The following is a 20610-nucleotide window of genomic DNA, read 5'->3' as shown; positions in this document are numbered from 1 at the left end:
GGCCTAAGGCCACTTCTTTGTAATCTTGGCCATTAAATATGGCTTTGCAGGTGGCCCAGCAGCTGAGGTTCAGGGACTATGGTTTGCATATTTAGCTTTTATATGACATGTAGGGTTCTCCCCCCTCCCTGTAAGCAATAAAAGCACAAATTTATTCCAATGACTTTTTGTCATTAAACATTCGATTTTGTTTGTGGATCACCACTAAACCATGCTTTAATTAAGTCACACACACATACATTCACACACGCATCGGCACACACAGCAAGTAGAGCAGCTACCTTCCCAGCAGGCCACCAAAATCCTCACTACATACAATATCCAGGTCGCCCTTGTCACATAAGCAGACCTCAATCACACAAATATGCTTCAAAGAGGATTTGTTTTTGCGGAGAGAGTTTAGAGCTCTACAAAGACACACAGTGTAATAACCTTGAAACTCATGGATCCTTTCCCTCGCTGTAAGGACCTGTGTTATCCTCAGTTTCCATATAGTGAGGAACGCTGAAACGGTTGTTGACATTGCAGTCCCACTGCCTTACTACTAACGTTCTTTCTCGCCAAAGACCAAGAGCCTGAGGTTTCTCTTTCAGTCTCCATTTTTCATCAGTGAACTCCAGTAATGGTAAACATTGACACCTGAGTGTCTCAGAGGTGTTGCTGACTCACAAATGCATGGGGCATAATAGAGTACAGTGCTACAGAGTTATAGCTGAAAAATAGTACAACACACAACTGCTTCATGAAGATATATCTGCTTGCAGAGAGGCAACACTGGGAGCATTCCTCAGACTTTAACCACATGCACCACCAAGGCTCATTCTTCTCTCTCTGCCACCAGCACGGCTTTGGTGCTGTTCCACACGTGTCACCACGAGCTCCCATCTACCAGAACAGAGGCTGAAACACCGTGCACATCGTGAAACTTAGCAGTCAACTTCACTGGACTCTGTTCAGCCATTACCTTGGTGACAAGCTATAGCTGTACCGCTTAAAACCTCACTGGCATTTCACTGTCTTCCCATCAGTCTGCAGCTGACTACCAGGATGGCCCTGACACTGCTGCAGCGGTTTGACGGTGCTCTCGTTCAGCTGTTCGTGCTCTGTATTACACCCCTCTGTACACAGGAAGCCAGCAGGCATGTGCTTTGCAGGGACAGTTACTGTAGGTCAATTTTCATCTTCCTGCCTTCCCTGGCACCCGGAGTAGGAACGCACCTCCCAAGCCCAGCCTTCTGCTCACCTGTTTGGCAAGGATCCTCGCCGTCAGCCTCACAGTCTCCGAGGGATTCCAATTCTGCCCAAAAGCGCACATGGCGGAACACTCCAGCTTGTGCATTGGCCAGTCTTCCTTCTGCAAAGGTAGAAAAATATTTGTCAAAAAATAGGCCGTGAAGATAAAGTGATGAAAAAGAGGATACAGCAAGTCCCGCCAGATCCTGGAGGTCAAGTAAAATGTGTTTCCTTTAAAAAAATAAGATGACGCTCACTAATTCTGAACAAAAGCTTGAGTCACATTGGAGGGGTACAGCTATCCTGCTTTTTTCAAACAAATTCACAAGGGATGAGCTAAGGTCAGAACATCTTCATTTATTCAACGGAAAAAAAGAATTAAATGGTGAAGAAGCAAACAGACAACATGATTTATAAATCACCAGTTCTTATTGTTCAGATCAAGCATGTGAGGACAGAGTAGGTCTAAGCTTGATGGCTTTATTGGGTTCATTTCCATTTAATACCTTGGCCCCTCATTATGACATGACCCTGGTGTAATCAGGAGTAATGTGTCTGAAGTCAATGGATTCACAATCACTACGAATGAGTATATGTAAGGTCAAAACCAGACTTACTGAATAGAATTACCAGATTTTTTTTCCTTAAATGTTGTAGAATAAGATTACAGCTGGGCAACAAAAACACACTTACAAAGACAAACTCATTTTCGTTAAGAACGTACAGTATACTCCTAGCTCAGCATGCGATAAAACTTGGAGGGATAGCACAAGCCACTGGCTTTTTGCACCCTACAGACTTCCTCCACAGCAACTGAAAGTTTCAAAGATTAGCACAGAATCCGATTAACACTGCAATGGCAAGCAGAGCTGGGCATGGGCTGTCCCCAGACTGCATCAAATTTCATTTTATATCTTTGTTTAGGTGCGTTCAGGTTCTTTCTTCTACATTCAAGCAATGTGCAATTATTTATTTCTCTCTCTCTCCCCAGACACATTTCGTGTCTTAGAATAAACCCACAGTCTTCTGCCTGTAGAGGGAGCACCAATTTTTTTTTTTTCAGACCAGATTTAAACTGGTGGTAAACAGCAGCAGAGGAATGGAATCACAACAAATCCCACAAATTTCTAATTGATTGAAAGTAAAAACTTGAAAAGCTTCTTGTAGCCTGCAGAAAGCTGAAAAGGGACGTTCCACTTCCACTGAAAAGGGACGTTTAATTGCTCTGTGTACGAGCAGCTTTCGGAGTTCATTCTATTATTAAAAGAAAGGTGAACGCCCGCCCCAGCCTCGTGCAGAACTTGAAGCCGTGCAACGTTGCAAGGGTATTCGGCCCCTCACAATGTCAGCCTCATTGTCCTTAATACCTCAGGATGGTATTTCTCCCCTAAAAAACAGTGCACAGGCTGCCTGAAAGGAGCTAAAGCGTAGCTGTTCTAAGAGGACGTGGCCGTGCAGACCAGGCAAACTAAAATAGTATATTACGCTGTAATCATGTCATGTGAAATTACACTCTCAACTGTCCTACAGCTGTCACACTACAAAGTGCATCCCCCCCCAGAGGCTTCCTTCCTATGTATGCCCCAAGACTCTTTCTGGAAAATTCCTGCTAGTCTTTGTTTAGGAATCCGCAGGACCCCTAACGCAGAGAAGATTTGCAAAGTAAAGGCCTCGTCTCTCACCCCTTCTGGCGCACCCACACCACCTGCCAGCTCCAGCCTTTTTTCTGGGAGTGCAAGAAGCGAAGGAAAAGAAGCTCAAGTTTTGTACCACCAGCACTCCTACACGCCGGTTATACAAACAGGAGAGATTACCTGATAAAACAAAATCAAATGCAGAATCCCGTGCGTGTCTCAAAGCAGTGTTTTGAAAGACCCGTTTGTTCCCTTTCTTCTTTACGCATTGCTAATTAAAATCCTTCCCCAGGCAGAATCACACTGAGTTATGTGAACTAGTAGGGAGGTTAAAGGGACAAGATATGGCTGAATTGTGTGAAATGAGATAAAAGCCTGAAACACTACAAGAAGAGAGAGCACTGAGGACTGAGTAATACCTGGGATGGAAACCCCGTGACAGCAGCTTTCCCTGCGATCTCAGCAGGACTGTATTTTGCATTCTCTTCCACGGTTTTCTCTAAGTAGTGTGAATTATAACAGGTAGCATTGTTCTAGCAGAATCCCTAATGCTACATTAATGGTATTTTCTTCCTATTTTCATTACACCCTCAGTGTTTTTCCCTTCGTTTAGGAGTAAGTGACAACATTTTTGGAACGGAAGCTCTTTAAACCTTGTGCTTTTCACATCAAAGCATGGAAACAATCTTCTCCATCGAGTTCTTCAAAATGATTCCACTGTCCAGGCCTACTGGATTAATTCCCAGAACGCTGACATGTATCTCAGCATAAAAAAAAAAGAAAGACACGTAATTCTCAAAGAATAAGACTGAAGCCCAAACAAATCTCCTGGCACCTCCTTCCTCACACGGAATTTTTCAGTAGGATGTAAACTTTCCATTGTATTTCACTTGATCGAGAAGAAACACACACGAATACTTGACAGAAATGCCTGACAAGCCAGTGTAGGGGTTAAGCCCACTTCTTCAAATGCTCATAACCTGCTCATAACCACTCCAATGGCATCCTAGTCTCTAACTGAATTTCAGTGAGGCATCTCCTGATCCCTGACATTTTCCAGCAAAGCCATCCACACAGTCCTTCATCAAGTGGCAAAGGCAAGAGTTTCACACACCCTTCACATCCTTCCCTACCACCGTTTATTGAGCGCTGTGCCAGAGAGAGTATTTGACTTCCATGGGTTAATGTTCAGAATGCTGACAGGAGACATTTATCAAAAAAAAAATACCCAGAACAAAGATTTTGGGCAGGGGAATGGACTCTTGCCAAATGCAGGCTTAACCAGGGCCTTGCAGTGTCAAAGTCCTCTTGCTCAGAATTGCTACAGCGAGATTTTTATGTCTCCTACAGCTTGCCAAAGAGGATTGGACAATTTCTGCAAGGTCCCATTTAAAACACACCCGCTTAGTGCCACCTCCAGATCTCCAACTCCATTTTGAGGCTTACTAGCTGACAAAAATACACGTTTCCCTTACTCTGGAAATACCACCTACAACACTCTTTAACATGACATGTTAAGAGTAACCCCTAAATATTTGACGCAAAATGTATTTCAAATGCGGAAAGTCATGACAAAAACATCTCTTTCTGCACTTTGGCTAGCTGATCTCCACTCTGTCTGGGATAAATAACAGCTATGTGTAATAACAGAAAGAGGAGCTCCAGTAGCTGGTTCAAGTTCACCAGTTCCACAATTGCAGCCACATAACCCTCTTAAAACATTTCTCTTCAGAGTGTTTCAGCAGCTAATTTCTGAGGAGAAAAGATAAGCACAGGTCTCCTGCTGTTTGACTAAAATTATTATAATTTAAGAAGTCAAGACCTGAACAGCTGCAGATGGGGTCTGAAAGCCACTACTATAATAACAGGCCTGGGCTTTGAGGAGCCAATAGTGAAGAGCAGAATTGGTACGAATCAGCTGGAACTCACAAACCCTTTTAAAAGGAGAACTGGATTAGGGGCTGGGAAAGGAAAGCAGCAGCAAACTCAGGCTACATCCTCAGCTGCACCCAGCCAACCCACTGAAAAATCAAGGCACCAAGGTCCGGCAGCGAAGATGACTTCCACTCTCACGTGCCCCACATCTGCAACTGAACCCACGCCTGTGCAAACACAGATCAGACTTAAGGTTATATGTCTTAGAAGCAAAATAATACAGCAAAACAGCCAATGGGTGCATATCAGCACCAGGCCCAGAGCGTGCATGCACAGAGCGAGCCCGAAAATAATCAGCCCCTACACCACTGCAAGACTTTGTTTTCCCCTGGGATCAAGCCCTCACACCTCAGCGCTACCTCTCCCTGGTGACCAGGGCAAAGAAATCACACTGCAACGCAGGACTTACTCTATGTGCTAAATGCCTGGCCATATGGCAGGAGATGCACCCTTCTACCACCTGTGTCAGCAAGTCAGTGCATATTTGTGCATCTATACCCCATTTGCAGGAAGAGAAATGCCACAGACATCGTTGTGACGCTTCGTTCATTAAATGCTTGGAAAGTGTGTTAAGAACCTCAAAACAAGGCTATTGTATGGCTTCAGACAGCAGTCCAAATGATGCCTTCAAGGAAATCCGTGCAATGTCGCTAACTTTGCTTTCAAGAACCAAGTTATTCTGACAAAAACAAAAAATCTTGTTCAATCAAAATGTAGTCTAGAGAAAGGAAGATGTCTGCAATTATAAAATCTATTATTCTGAAAAAGACATCCAAAAAATCTGTTGCCTGCACACTTCGCACCTTTCTCATCTCCTTCTGATCCACCTCTCACCACCACTAGAAAAAAATCTTTTAAATGAATGATGGTATAGCCAGTCTTTAAGAAAAGAGTAAGTTGAGAAGAAACTGTTATTCCATCCCGTACAGAATGCATCATGCAATGAACAGTTCTCAAACTGAATTGCATGGAGTTTTATTAGAATAACAAGGGACTAACCAAAACTGACATCATACCATGTCCTTTTACGGTACATATAATTTCTAGCTGAACTAAGCAAAGAAGATGTGGATTTACAGAGAAAATTAACTAAAAATAAAAAACAAATGAACAATGACACAACAATTTTCAAGTACAGCCTTGCCCTTACTAGCATCACATGAAGAAGTCTCACATCCATGGAGGCAAAAGGGAAATATTTACTGTACGTGCCAGAGTTACAAGTTCAGTATCAAGCAAAGATGTCCTTTTTGGCTCTGACAACGAATTCCTGAACTGCTGAAAAGTGCCTTTGAACAAGACAGGGATGAAGATACAGCGCAGATTGTCTGTGCGTCACGTACAGTCAGTGGAGACCAGTTTCCAGAGAATATTATGCTCGAAGGTAACTTTGAAATAATGTCAAAGAATTCAATCTCAGCAACATTCACAAATTTCCTAAGACCGACTCAGAAAGGCCCAACACATGGAAGACAATGTTACATCAACTAAGAAGTCGAAAGCCATACGCATGTCATCAGTAAGAGTAAATTGCTAGTACCAGTGCGTGTCATACTACTGTCTAGACATCGCAGCATCAAACACCTTTATGCCTAAGGATCATACCACCCACCTAAAGGTAGAAAATAATTTAGTTCATTAACATATCAGACAGACTTCTGCTGAGCATTATCTCCTGCTGTTTTAAGGATACTCAGTTTCAGCTGTTCAGTTTTATCTTCTTGGAAGATGCCCTGCTATAAAAAGGGAATTCTGACCATAAGGAAAATAAAAAAGAGTTAAGAAAGTAAAACATGGACAAGACTTTATTCAGGGGGAAAGAAAGGAAATAAAAAGAAGCCTACTTGTGCTTATAGTATAAACTTTGCCATGGTTGCAGGACAGACAAAAGGATGCTGAGGGAGGGACTGAGGAAGGGACTTGTAGGTAAAAGGTCTGCAGACCAGCATAAGTAAGTCTGAGTACTTCCACCGTGATATCTACTTGCTGTATTTCCTGGCACAAATCAGGAGCTTTCCTTCTTCACTAAACCTTGCAATGACAACTATCTGCTTCTCAAACCATTGTGAGCCACAAACCATTGCTGCTTCTCTTGTATGGTAAGAGAAGAAACTCAGAATCTCAGACAGAAAGTGCAAAACAGCAAATTATTTTTTTTCCAAGTATTTCCTTCCCTCGCCTAGTTATGAGCTTGCTAACAAATAATGTCAAATGGAAGCATTTCTTCCAAGTAAGCATTTCTCATGAATGAATCATGGTTTTTCACTACACTGTCTTTAAAAACTCTTCCAGACTTCTCTCAAGGGTTTTAAGAATGCTCAGACAGTAAATGTTTCCTTTCTTCCCAGTGCAACTGCTGGCTGACAGTCTTTCAGTATTGCAAATACTGTAAAAAAAATCTTATTTCTTTGAAGCATTTTGAGTGCAAATGCTGCTTCAAAACCAAAAAGGCCATTTGTTTCACTCACAACGTACTAAGTGTAGGAAAGCTGGAAGGTGGGGGAGGCAACAGAAGGAGAACATTACAGCTTGCACAATGGGACAATAAGATACAGCCTTGAAATAAAAGCATTCGGGGTACTAGATTGTGGAAAAATATTTTTTGAAAGATACCTATTCCAGTAAGTAAAAATGTAATTAGAACAAATGTTTTGGAAGTCTTCATATTGCTTCACTCTGGTGCACACTTATATTCTACTTTGTGAGGTTTTTAAAATACAAAGCATATAAAAGAATGCCAGAATAAGTGAGTTAGAGAGAAAGCATGGCAGTTTTCAAACGGTTTTGACTACTGTCAGTTGCAGCCACCCACAATATTTGCAAAGATTCTTTAAAAAGAAGGCCCTTAAGATCTTAATATAGATATTTAGTGATTTGATTTTTTTCCTTAGACACAGACTCTCCTACCAGCTTAGTGAGCTATTGTTAAATTATCTGGTTTGTGCTTAAAAAAAAGAACTAATACAGACATAATTAGTGGGCTGACAGGCAGCTCTAATCAGAGTCTCAGTGGTACCAAGCCCTGGAGCTACTGATCTTGAAAGACTCACGCAGGCCACGTCCAAATCCTGTAACTGTCCAACGTACAACTCCATGGTCAGCATCTGTGGGATGTTGAAGCTGCCTGGCCTACTATTACCCAGAATTACAACTAGAGGCAACTAATGACAACTACAACTAATGACACACAAAAAATTGTGTTCAGCATTCCCCGCATCCTCACAAATTGCATTGCCATACCTGACATTCCACATCGCAGTAAAAGGCCTGCTTGCATCTTCCACACTTGGACAATCCTTCTTTCCTTAAAAAGAAAAGAGAAGTTGTTCTATTCAATAAAGCTGAGTGAAATACAAGTGTATCCTGTATCACTAACAGAGATGCACCACTTACTGGGGACTAATCTAGTAACACCACAATCAACCGAGTATAGCAAAGATTTCACAGCAAAAATTGTATTTCCTTCAGAAAAATGCAGCTTCCACCTTTGGACAGCAGACACCATTTTGATTTGTTTAGAGTTTCAAAAGCTTTTTTTTCCCTAACATCTGTTATTATGCAAAAGCAACTCTGTTGTCCTAAATTACCAGGTTTGGAAATGTGTGATGCTATGCTGCTGGACTGACAGTATCATTTTTTTTTGCCACTGCAAGCTGCATGCCTGTAGCTAACTCTTCCTCATTTTCAAAACTTCCCTCTTGTTCCATATAGTTGCTCACCAATATTAACTTTTTGCTTCTGCTCTTCCAGTTTCATTCCTTCTCTGTCTGGCCACAGAAAGCATGATTGCTGTTTTGTGAGTAATCACCTCCCAACACCAAGAAAACATGTTAAAATACGAAATAATCTGTATCATCTGTCACCACACAGCTTCTTACTGTCCTGTCCTGCTAACGGCTGCTGGGACAGCTGTGTATTCTAAGGTCACCTAAGGCTTGCACTTTTTAATATCTGCGTGTATCCCAGCACAGGGAACTGCCAAAATGAAGGTCCTTCTCTGCTTCAAGGTACATGTGCTGTAGCAGGACCTATCAAAAATACAATGTGTCACCCAACATGTGACATTTTGATGTGACAGAAGTAGAGATCTCTGTGGTACCAAATAACTTAAAATGTATACACACCCAGTATAAGTTGCAACAAAATTTGTCTTAAACTGAGATAACTTTTATAAGGTGCACATTTGAGTAAAACAGGGGCAAGTGTCCTCATCCAACATGACAGCGAACAGCATTTCACAGAGGTCACTGTCATGTGGAGTCTGCAAGGCCTAGGCAAAGCAGACAGTGAAGACACCAGTGTGGCAGGCTAACATCACGACTGCTGGCTGACAGCACGTACCTTGAGTGCAGCTGCCTATTTAAAGTAACAAATATCACCAGACACAAATACATCTTTCGAGTCTCAATCTGTCAATTTTACTACAACGGTCTTAAGATGGCACAGAAAACATCTCTTTGCAAGCCCAGGGCTGGCCCCACAACCTTCCTAACACTGCAATTTCAAAGAATAGAGTTAAAATCAGGCCCTTTTTTTGGTTATATATGCTAGTTTATTTCTACTTCAGTTGTAGTGCAACAGGCAGCAGATATTGTTTCTGAGCACAGACAGATCCAGTTACACACATCAGTGAGATTTTTTCCTTCTACAGGAACATCACTCCGGAGTGAAATAGGTTTTGGACTACTGCACTGCAACTCCTGTGGTACTGCATTCAGTGTGTTTTCCATGATCACTGTGCTCCTCCAGAACTTCATGGGAGAAGCTGGCATGGAGATTAAGCAGCATTTAAATACACTGTCCCTGATGATCTTTAAAAGTTATTCCCTGAGACCTAAGTATTCTTAGGTAACTATTATCACTACGATATTATTCCACGTCAACTGAGAATGGAAAGTATCCGTTCCAGAGGGAAATTTTCTGGATGTGACAGGCAAAGAGCCAGTTTCTTTGACAAAAGGAAATTTATGGTTAGACACAAGAAGAAAAAAAAAAAGAAAGAAACTACGGGGCTAGCTAAAGACACAGGTGTGAAGGAGGGGGAAATCATCTCAGTTCTACAGTATTTTCGAATTAATGGGATTTAATTCACTGGCTTCACTAGGTGCTCATATGCAACGAAAGAAAGAGAGTAAAGTGAATAGGTAACATAAGTAGGTGATGTAAAGCAGAAAGAAAATGGACAAGATCAAGATAAAAGAGAAGAAAATGAAAAGCATAAGTGAGCTGAGATGACAGGACAAGAGACGAAAAGACCTGTTAGAGTGTAGTAATTATATTCTTTGGTCTGCTTCTCAGTCTACACATGCATGCAGCACTTACTGATAACAAGACTAAAAGCCCAACAGTGGCTTTCTTTTACTGGGGCACCCACTACCATGTGCTCTGAGTTATAACCAGTCAGGCACTGCGCTTCCTCAGCGGGCTTGCAAAAAAAACCCTACTGGTTTTGAAAATTAAGAGCAACGGTGTGATGTCTGTGACTAACTTTCTAAGGTTAAGCCAAAACCAGTATATTTTTTGCTTCGGTGGCTGTCATCGAGAGGTCAATGGCAACCAGAGGAATACCAGCGGGGCTCCTTCACGCTGCCTGGCACACAGCCGGGGAGGGAAGCTGGAGGCAGCAGCAGGCTGGGGCCGCACGCAGGCTGTCGGAGCTGTGAAACGGCCTCGGGTTGGGAAATGCTCGTGGCCCTGCGGTGACGAGCCTCTCATCTCATCGTGCTGCCTGCGCTCGGCCTTCGTAAAAACACCAAAAAACTACGGGTTTGGACACAGAGGAAGCGCTACGCAGATAAGGCATTCGCAACGCGGAAACGCAAAGCATGAATTTGGCAATCACAGCCCCTTCCTCCCCTGTCAAACCTCATCAAAATGGGAGCACGTTACGCCGCTACAAAACCGGAGGGATTCACTTAAACATCCCACAAGAAGTCACCCGTGCATCTAACCGACTGTGAGCGTACAAGCAACAGCGAAACTTTATTTTTTGTTGCTTCCCCTCGTTTTCCGGACCTCTTCAGCGAGGAAAAGCAGCTTGAAGCACCGCCTTTCCCCACGGCACCGCGGCAGGGGAGGCAAGCTTTGCTCCCGCGGCGAGCCGGGGGGGAGGCACCGCCAGCAGGCAGTACCACAAAATAAAAGATGATTTTCATTTCAGCCGCCCCGGCCCCCCCGTCCCGCCGCCCTACCTGGCGAAGCAGCCGTCGCAGTGGCTGCCCCGCTCGCCCACGGCCAGCACGGCGGTGTAGGCCGGGCAGTCGAAGAGCAGCTCCCCCACGGCGTAGCGCCGCCGCGCCCGCAGCCCCCGGCCCTTGCCGGGGCTGGCGAACCGCTCCAGCCCGCCCGGCTGCGGCGCCGCCTCCGAGCGCATCCCGCCGCGGGGAAGGGGAGCCGGGATCGCTGAGGGAAGCGGGACCCGGGCCGGCAACGCCGGCAGCGGGCGCCCGGGAAGGCCGCGGCCGGGTCCCGCCCGGTGGCAGGGCCGGCGCCGAGCGCCTCCTCCGGGCGGCCGGGGCGCAGCCGCCCGTAACCCGGCGGCGCCGGGCGGGGCGCCCGGGAAGTCGCCCACCCGCCCCGGGGAAGGCACAGGGGGGCCTCGGTGCTAGGGGGCGAGGCTGCACGCCGTGGAAAGCCCTACTCGGGAGCCAGGCTGTGAGCAGCGAGCCTGGAATGGGTTGTCTGGTCATTATAGAATCCTAGAATCATTAAGGTTGGAAGAGACCTTCAAGATCATCTGGTCCAACCATCACCCTACTACCAATATCACCCACTAAACTGTGTCCCTAAGCACCAGGTACAACCTTTCCTTGAACACCCCCAGGGATGGGGACTCCACCACCTCCCTGGGCAACCCGTCCCAGTGCCTGACTGCTCTTTCTGAGAAGAAATGTCTCCTCATTTCAAACCTGAACCTCCCCTGCCTCAACTTGAGGCCATTGGTTACAACAACCCCATGCAGCACTACAGGCTTGGGGCAGAATGTCTGGAAAGCTGCAGAGGAAAAGGATCTGGGGGTGCTGACTGGTGCATGCCTGAATATGAGCCAGCAGTGTGCCTAGGTGGCCAAGAAGGCCAACAGCATCCTGTCTTGTATCAGGAACAGTGTAGCCAAGAGGACCAGGGAGGTGATCGTCACCTGTACTCGGCTCTGGTGAGGCTGCATCTCTAGTACCGTGTTCAGTTTGGGGCCCCTCAGTACAAGAAGGACATCAAGGCCCTGGAACATGTCCAGAGAAGGGCTATGAAGCTGGTGAAGGTCCTGGAACACAAGTCCTGTGAGGAGCAGCTGAGGGAACTGGGGTTGTTTAGCCTGGAGAAGAGGCTCAGAGGAGACCTTATTGCTCGCTACGATTGCCTGAAAGGAAGGTGTGGGGAGCTGGGGGTTGGTCTCTTCTTGCAGATAACCAGCGATGGGACTAGAGGGAATCATAGAATCATTAAGGTTGGAAGAAACCTCCAAGATCATCTGGTCCAACCATCACCCTACCACCAATGTCACCCACTAAACCATGTCCAACCTTTCCTTGAACACCGCCAAGGACGGTGACTCCACCACCTCCCTGGGCAACCCATTCCAATGCCTGACTGCTCTTTCTGAGAAGAAATGTCTCCTCATTTCCAACCTAAACCTTCCCTGCCTCAACTTGAGGCCTTTCCCTCTACTCCTATCACTAGTTATCTGTGAGAAGAGGCTGACCCCCAGCTCCAGGTTTAGCACTGCCAACACCAGAGCCCCCGGCTAGAGCAGTAGGGCCTCCGAAGACACAAGTCTTAGGCCACAGAATCATGGACAGTTGCTGCTCAGATCTGGCTGCTGGTTTCATGGCCTGCTTCCTAACTAGGGCAAGGTGCTGTCCGGGTCCCCCCAGCACCCATCCTGGTTTACCTCAGGCACTGCAGGGCTGCAACAGCAGGGGATTGGCCATATGCCTGGTAGTATGGGGCAGCAAGGCCACCAAGGATGGTGGGATGGGCAAGAGATCACAAAACGAGTCAGGGGAAGGCATCTCCAGAGCTGGCCAGCTCACCCCCTGCCTTGAGTCATGTCAGGGCCTCAGCCAGTCCAGTGTTGTCATCCATGGTTTGTGGCTCCCAGGTCATGGAGTGGAGAATGGAAAGTTGACTGCCCTGTCCTGGAGCTTTTGGATAATATCCAGTAGTCTGAGCACAAAAAGTCCTATGGAATTAATGGGAAACTGTCATAATCAGCCAGCATAAAGAGTTAGGCTTCTCTTGATAATAAAGAAATTAAGCAGCAAAGAAACAAACAAGGCCCTGTTGTTGCAAGTCCGTGTTGCTGTCACACCTACAAGTCTGAATATCACATCAACAGCCATGTTGTAAATATAACAAAATTTATACTCCAAGGAAAAGAAAAAAAAAAACACTGATTTTATTCAAAATAATTACTAACATTAAGAATAAATCTATTATTGAAATTCAGTATGCTATAAAACGCAACCCAAGAGAAACAGCTAAAGCTGTCTGTGTTAATAAAATGTTATTGTTTTGTGCACAAGTATGCTGCATGCAATTATCGGTTTTACAATACCCTGATATAGCACCAAAAGAATATTCCTTTCAGAAATATGAGTAAAGCACTGAAGAGAATGAAAATGTTTCTGGTGCCACTTGTAGTTCATGAGCAGCATAGACTGATGTAAGCCTCTAAAGGATGTAATCTCTGCTATTAGTATCTGTGTATTTAGTTTTATGTTAAATTATTTGTACAGTAAATCTTTGGTAAGCTCCTTTTTGACTAAACACCCAGGTTAAAACTTGATGCTCAAAATTTCCACAAGAAAGTAAAGCAGTAAAATGGAAATAAAAGAGGAACGTTGAAGAACCTAACTTGAAATAAGAAATTAGCTTGCAAAAGTGCTCTGACAATGTCCCTAAGTAGGTGTAGCCACATCTGTCCTAGCCCCATCACATTTTTGGCTGTGAAGCACCTCACCAGCTGCGTGAGCTCAACTATTTGTAAGGGCCACCCAGAGAATCAGAATTTGGAAGTGCTGCAGTGTAAAGGATGAAATATAACATGATGAAACAATTAGAGCCATTGCAAAAATAATGTATCTTTATAGGCCGGCATTATTTGAATTAGCTAAAACATCACCTTTTTACAAGGAAAGAGTGATCAATGAAAATGGGTTCAATGACTGAAAAGTATGCTATCATCCTGTAGCGCTGGGCTAAATGCTAATCGTGGCCCACTGCAGATTTACACATGTCAGGCATGGAGTGAGCGTATCCAGTTGGAATAGTAAAAGCCGTATTTAATTGACTAACCAACTACCACATTGCGCAAGTGAGGGCTGCCATTTACTCTTTGTATCCCGGCTCAATGTAGCTCATGGTAGTCTAGCTCAAAGGTCTAGACTTAATTATAGGCATTTCTACAACAAAGTATATTTAAAAATAATAATCGATAATGTATTCACTATATGAATGAATTAGCATTAACTGGGAAACTGCCCTTGTGTTCAATCCAGTTTGATTAATAGATGGCTCCATTATAGATAGACAAATAGTGTCACAGCTTATACATCCATCTCCTCTGACATCTTATGCTGCACCAGCTACTGAATTCCTTGAATTAATTCCTGCTTGAAGGAGACCAAAACTTGTAGGAAACACCCAGTCTTGATTTCAAAGTGTCATTAATAAGTGTTTTTTTGTTTGTTTGTTTTTCTGAAATGCTACTAAGCATGTTTTATTTCTCACATAAATGTGCCCAGTTTCCTTTTCAGTTGCTGGATCTTTCTATAACATTGTAAACTGCTTTGAAAAGTTCTCGGCTTTTTTCCTTCTACATTAGTACCTGTAGGCACTGGTAAAATTAAATGATCCAGTGTTTGCTTCTGAAATCTGGAAGCATGGCATTATATACTCCAGTACTCCAGTAGTGAAATAATGGTCACTCTGAAGTCAATGACAAATTCTTACCTCCTTTAATTAAGTCAGGTTTTAATTTCTGTTTCAAATAATGTTGTGACCAAATAAATAATAATAATAATAATAAAAAAAGAGGTCTAACAACTCACATGCATTATCTATCTATGATTACTTCTAAATCATACCTTGTGCTAGGTCATATGCTCCTCAAAAATTGTGTGGGTTCACCAGTTAGGAGCTTGTGAGGAGATTTCTTTTTTGGGGGAACCAGCTGGGATGATGGCAAATGTTATCACACTCCTGTTCCACATTATCATCCTTGCTGAACAGCTGACAATTTGATTATGCCTCAGGTAATGAGGAAAAATTTGAATTTTAGTCGCTTTCTTTTTTAATAAACAGTCATTTAGTTTTAAAAACAAAAATAATAATTTACTAAATAGGCTTTATTCCACTCTGAAAAAATGAGCTTTCCAAGAGATAATGCATGAATTAATTCACAAGAGTGAAATTCACCAGCGGCCTGCAGCCCCATCCAAACCCTTCAGGAGAAATTCAACCAGCTGCCGGCGCAGCTTTTAACTTACTTCGGAGCTTTTCAAGAAATAAAACTGGTTTGATAAGTTATTAATGAAAACAGTTTTGTAAGTACTTTGTTAGGAGTTATCCTATTTATCCTGTATTTATTCTGTATTTATCCTGTATTTATCCTGTCCCCCCTTTTTTTCTATATTTATACAAAACCTTTAAATAAAACATTCTCTTTTGGCTCTACCTGTTTTATCTGTGTGTTCATCAGAGAATCTGAACATGGATTTTTATAAATCCATTTGAGTGCCTAAATAAATATTGTGTATTGCAAAATGCAGACTTGTTAATCAGTTTATGACAATTCTCGGGGCTTTATCCATATAACTATGCATGCAATTGCTGAATAAAGGTCCAATACCAGGAAGATTTAAGCAACCCGCAGAAGACCTGAGTACTCTCAGTTCCCACTGCTCATACAAGACAAGGGGAGGATCCTGTACCCCACAGGATGTGTTGGGGGCCTGGCAGGATTGGGTGATAAAATGATACGTTGCTAAATGATACCTTACATCTGCAGAGACTTACACTTCTCATCCCCTCTGTCTTTTTTTTTTTTTTTTTAACTTCCGTTCCGTATGCTTTAAATATGAAAGACGATAGCTCATGAAAGGATCTGAAGTAGGGTTTGGGTTTAAGAAAGTCAAAGAACAAAGTGTCGTGTCTGCTCTTTGAATTTCTTAAAATTAAGGAGTCTTTAGAAGTAGAGCCATTCACCTTCACTCACAACCTTGGAAGTGCTTGACAGAAAGCTGTGAGCATTTGACAGGAAAAGATCTATCCCTGTTAGTCACTTTTAGTTAGGTTTAATACTTAATCTTCCAGAAATTGTACTGCTAACCCGCAGATGGTATTCTCCAGGATCTGCTGCACACCCTGTGCTGAAAGCTGTCTTGTTGTGTTACGTGTCACCGCAGACTTTAGCCAGAGAGGTTTTGAACTTGGAAACAGAGCAGGGAGTCACTGGCGGAGTCACAGGGCCCCCAGCAAACTGAGGGGTGAGCGCGGAATAAACAATGAAATCAGCTACAGGGCAGGTACAAGGAGTAACATAGGCCACCAGCCCATGGGGAGAGAAAGGACAAAGGAAACCGCATATAACCTCTTCTATATTTAATGCAATTATTTCCAGAGAGATCTGGTTTACTAACCTTGTCTTTTTTTTTTTTTTTTTTAATGTTTCCAAAAAGCCTTCGATACTTTCAGCTGGCCAGTGCAGGTACTGACAGCAGCCCAGCTGGGGAAGCTGAACCATGTCCCACGCTGCCATCCAAGCAACAAAAAACTCAGCCTAAACTGCTTTAATAGGCTTTGTGGGCAGATTTCAGGGCTCACCCTAAACTCTGTCCTGCTGGCAGCTAGGCAGCTGCTGCTGCTGGACTCTTGGCAGTTTAGGGGTGGCTTTGGGGTCAGAGAACTGCACCTTTTCAGCAGGTGAGGGCAGGTCTGTATTATTCTTTGCAAACCGGAGATTAAGTGTGAAGGTAAAAACTCAGCAGGAACTGGGAAGCGCTGCCTTTCAATAGAGGAAAAGTGCAGTTAATCGCTTTCAGGAGATAACCTGCAAGGTGGGAGATCGGGGTGAAAGTGTGTTTTGGTAGGGGCTGCCAGCACGGCTTATCACTGGTTTCCCCAACCCTGGAGGGGCCTGGGCATGACATACAAAATCTGTCGTCCTGCTGTCTTCCTCATCTGTGCCATGGGTGGTTGACGTGTTGACAGTATTGACATTGCCCGGTGTTGATACCCAGACAAAACACCCAGAGGTGCCCTGGCTCTGTGGATGGTCAGGCTGTTCCCAAGCAGAGAGGGCTGGTGGAAACAGAGAAGTGGGGCAACCACACGGAGGTGTCTGTCTCTATCCTTCAGAGATATCTGTGGTAGTGAGAGACCCAGAGATCTATCTAGAAAGAGGTTCTTTAGTTGTTTTTTTTCATGAAGGGAACAAATCCTTCTCTGCCTTCACCCATCAGAGACCTCCTCCAACTTTATAGATACTAACATCCCTCTTGCAAGTGGTTACTCTACAGGGAAGATTGTGGACCCAGTAGAAGTAAAGATTCAAGTTTCTGCCTAATATATGGAAGCGATTTGCCTGGGTTAAATATATTTTAATCCACTCATTTGAAGTTTACAAGCATTTCAATATGTCATTATAGAAAGCCTGTACACAAATTTCCAAAGACAAAAAGTGACAGCAGCACAAATGTGGTTTTGGGAACATATCATGATGACAGAACTGGATGACTGTGGGGAACAGGCAAGGGCAGCTGTTAGGTGTGAATGTGACACTCAACACTCAGATGCTTGCAGTTCACAATTTGCTTTTATCAGAATCAGCAACCTCACAACTGCCATTCTGCGTTAACTCCAGCCTGCCCCCGGCAGACCTGCATTAACCTTTGCTTATGGAGCCACGGCAGGACTCAAGCAAATAAAAAAATATAACATGTCAGATTCGCCACTGGTGTAAATCAGCATCTCTGCACGGACTTTGAAGGAGCAGCACCTGCTCGCTCAAGCTGAGGATCTTACCCCGTGCCACTATAGCATCATTAAGTTGTCACATTCTTCCCCTGCCTCTCCTTTTGTCGTCTAGCTGCAACTTTTCTGTGTTGAAGACTAGAGTAGGGTCTTTGATCCTCCGATAACTCCTTGAGGCTCCCTCTGTCCCTAAGATAATTGGCCAGGACATTTCCTGAGTTATCCAGGGTCATCTTATCTGCCCTTTTACTTGGAGAGGGATTACAGGCAAGAGAAAAGTCTTGGAGCCTTCACAGATGCAGATGACCTACACGAGTGCTGCCGTGTGTAGTAGGTCAGGCACTCCTCCTGACACAAGGGACACCCCATTGCTTAACCTATCCTGATACTGATGTGGAAACAGAAACCCTTCAGGGTGGCAGCACTCCTGACAAAGCAAGACTGTGTACCACTTCTGTCCCAGCTTACTGGGCAAGCTGGAAAAGGAAAGAGGATGAGCTGCTTTTCTGCTTATCAAGGTATTTACACACTACAATCAAGCAAGCTCACAACATTCTTCAAAGTTCTCAGGGTAAGATGCTTTATTCAGTTCTCACAACCAGTTTTGTAACTATTTTCCAAACCTCTGATTTTTTTTTCCAACTTCATCAAAACATACGATCACTGAAAACGCGTGGCATGTCAGTAATCACACCGATGCAGTATAAACATGTAACATCACTTCGATATTACTTGCTTTTCTATTTATGTTTGCAGAGGTCACATTAACAAAGCCATCAGCAGTGATTTATATTTACCTCAGCAACAGCAAGTTCAAGTGCCAGGACTAAGACTGACCCCTCTGCAGCCTTGTTAAGAATATCTTCATTTAGCAAGAGCTTCCCAGTGATAACTCATTTTTAGGTTTGCTGCTCAATAAGAGCACCATTCCACTAGTGGGCATTTCACTGGGACTGCACAATATGATTTTTTAAAATCAGAATATTTTGCAAAATTGAATCAAATGCCTTACAAATATCTCAATATATTGCACCGAAGCAGTTGCCTTTTCAGCCAAATTTGTAATCTAATCAGGTTTGTCTGACAAGACCTGTTTTCCATAAAGCCATGCTGACTGGCATTAATTACTTCCTGTCCTTTCATTCTTTATCAGTTGAATCCCATATTCTATTATTCCCCCCTCACCTCCACTTTGATGGTAGGTTAGCTGGCTTTTATTTACCAAGGTCATCATGTTCGTCTTTGCTGAATACTGGCAAAACATCAGTCTTCTTCCACTCTTCTGGAATTTCCATATTATTTCAAGACCCATTAAAAATTAACATGTGGAAGCAAACTCTCCTTCCCCAAGTATTTGAGACTCCTCAGGTGCAAGTTATCTGGGCCTGATGAATTACAGGTTTTTATCACAAGTAGATGTTTAACATCCTATTTGGTTACTAATGGACTGAAAAAGGCTTCAGCTGCTTGATATGATACTGCTGTCATCCCACTTTTTCCAAAGAGAGGAGAGATGTGTTTATTGAATATGGCTTTCTTTATTATTAATGATTTTGCCATCTTCATCTAGGAACTGTCGTAATTCCATTACTGGATCTTCTTCTGTGTATAATGTATTTCAAATACTCTTTTTTTTTGTGTGTGTGTGTCCTTTTTATATTGCTGGGTATGCAGATATCTTAAGCTTCAATTTTGCATTTGTTGTGATTCCCCTTTTTATTCCTTGTGCTGTAGACCACTATTCTAATCTCGGCCTACTACAGACTAAAGTAATGGCTGGGAGGAGAGAGAAGGGGAAGGAAAGAGTTCATCCTTCTGCTATCATCAGGTGTCTCTACTTTTAGGTCATTACTTTTAACTAATGCTGTTCTTACCTTCTAATTGTCCTAGTTTAACTTCATGAATGATTTGACTGCACCCCGTCCTCTAAAAAGCATTGAGTGGATGGCTGCTGGAAACCAAAGAACCTTCTTCAAGGAGGAGTGATATCAGTTTCCTCCTATTCCCCTTTCTGGTGGTCCCTGCTGCCCAAGGGGCCTATCTCCCAGGAGGCTAATTCATGCCCATGTAGCTGGTGGTTTCTCTATCAACCACATCTCCTTTTCCTTCTGCGACCACTTTCCTACCTGGAGGGAAGCTGAGAATGCACACACCTTTACTAAGAGAAGAGTCCCCATCCATCATCAGATGACAGATATTTTAATTCTTGGAAGATAAAATCTGGTCCAGCAGAGTACTAAATATTTGTAAGTGACCCCATGCTACGAGGCATCACATCGACAGCAGCTAGAACACCTCCAGATGTGTTTGTACAGAAATGCAGCACGCTCCCAGCCACGCTTTTGGTCCTAGCACAAGCCACGAGTATGGAGTGTGTTTGAAAGTGAAGCCAAATGTCTTTCTGTTACAATTGATAACTTAGGGAATTCTCACTCCTTGCAAGAATAGTTCTGGTGGTGTTTTTTCTTGTTTGGGATCCTTTTTTACTTAGCAGGGGAGGGAAAAAAAATACAGTCAAAGGCTTGGAGTTTTACTTTGAATGTAAGTAGGTCTGTGCCTATTTTAGGATAAGAGGAAGGTAGCTATTAGGCCAGGTACTATGTTACATTTACACTTATTGAAATAGCTATGCAAAAAAAGTTCTACCTCAACCATGTTTGTGAAATCCTTTAAAATGTGTCTGAGAGCTATGCTGCTAGCTGCTGGCTGTGTCTGCGCTGCTGCTAGGAAAAGATGTGGGACGCGGCCCAGACCTTGAGTTTAGGGCTTGATCAGGCTCACATCCACAGCTTGCAGACCCAACACCCTTTGCAGCAAGCTGGCAGCATCTCCTGTG

The 20610-nt window shown here is 43.6% G+C and overlaps 1 protein-coding gene across 1 annotated transcript in view; it reads right to left on the bottom strand.

Moving 5' to 3' along the window:
- SMYD2 (SET and MYND domain containing 2) overlaps positions 1 to 11298 on the bottom strand; it is a 28921-nt gene extending 17623 nt beyond the window's left edge. The window contains exons 1-3 of the mRNA XM_048057473.2: positions 10994 to 11298; positions 8043 to 8106; positions 1244 to 1354 (exon numbers count right to left, since the gene is read on the bottom strand). Coding sequence (XP_047913430.1) covers positions 1244 to 1354; positions 8043 to 8106; positions 10994 to 11175 — 357 coding nt within the window. The 5' untranslated portion in view covers positions 11176 to 11298. The remainder of the gene's footprint in view (positions 1 to 1243; positions 1355 to 8042; positions 8107 to 10993) is intronic.
- Positions 11299 to 20610: the final 9312 nt, after the last annotated feature.

Source organism: Anser cygnoides, chromosome 3 (genome assembly GCF_040182565.1).
Source record: "Anser cygnoides isolate HZ-2024a breed goose chromosome 3, Taihu_goose_T2T_genome, whole genome shotgun sequence".
Classification (NCBI taxonomy): domain Eukaryota; kingdom Metazoa; phylum Chordata; class Aves; order Anseriformes; family Anatidae; genus Anser; species Anser cygnoides.
Note: the sequence above shows the minus strand (reverse complement) of the source record. Positions and strands in the feature narration are given on the sequence as shown.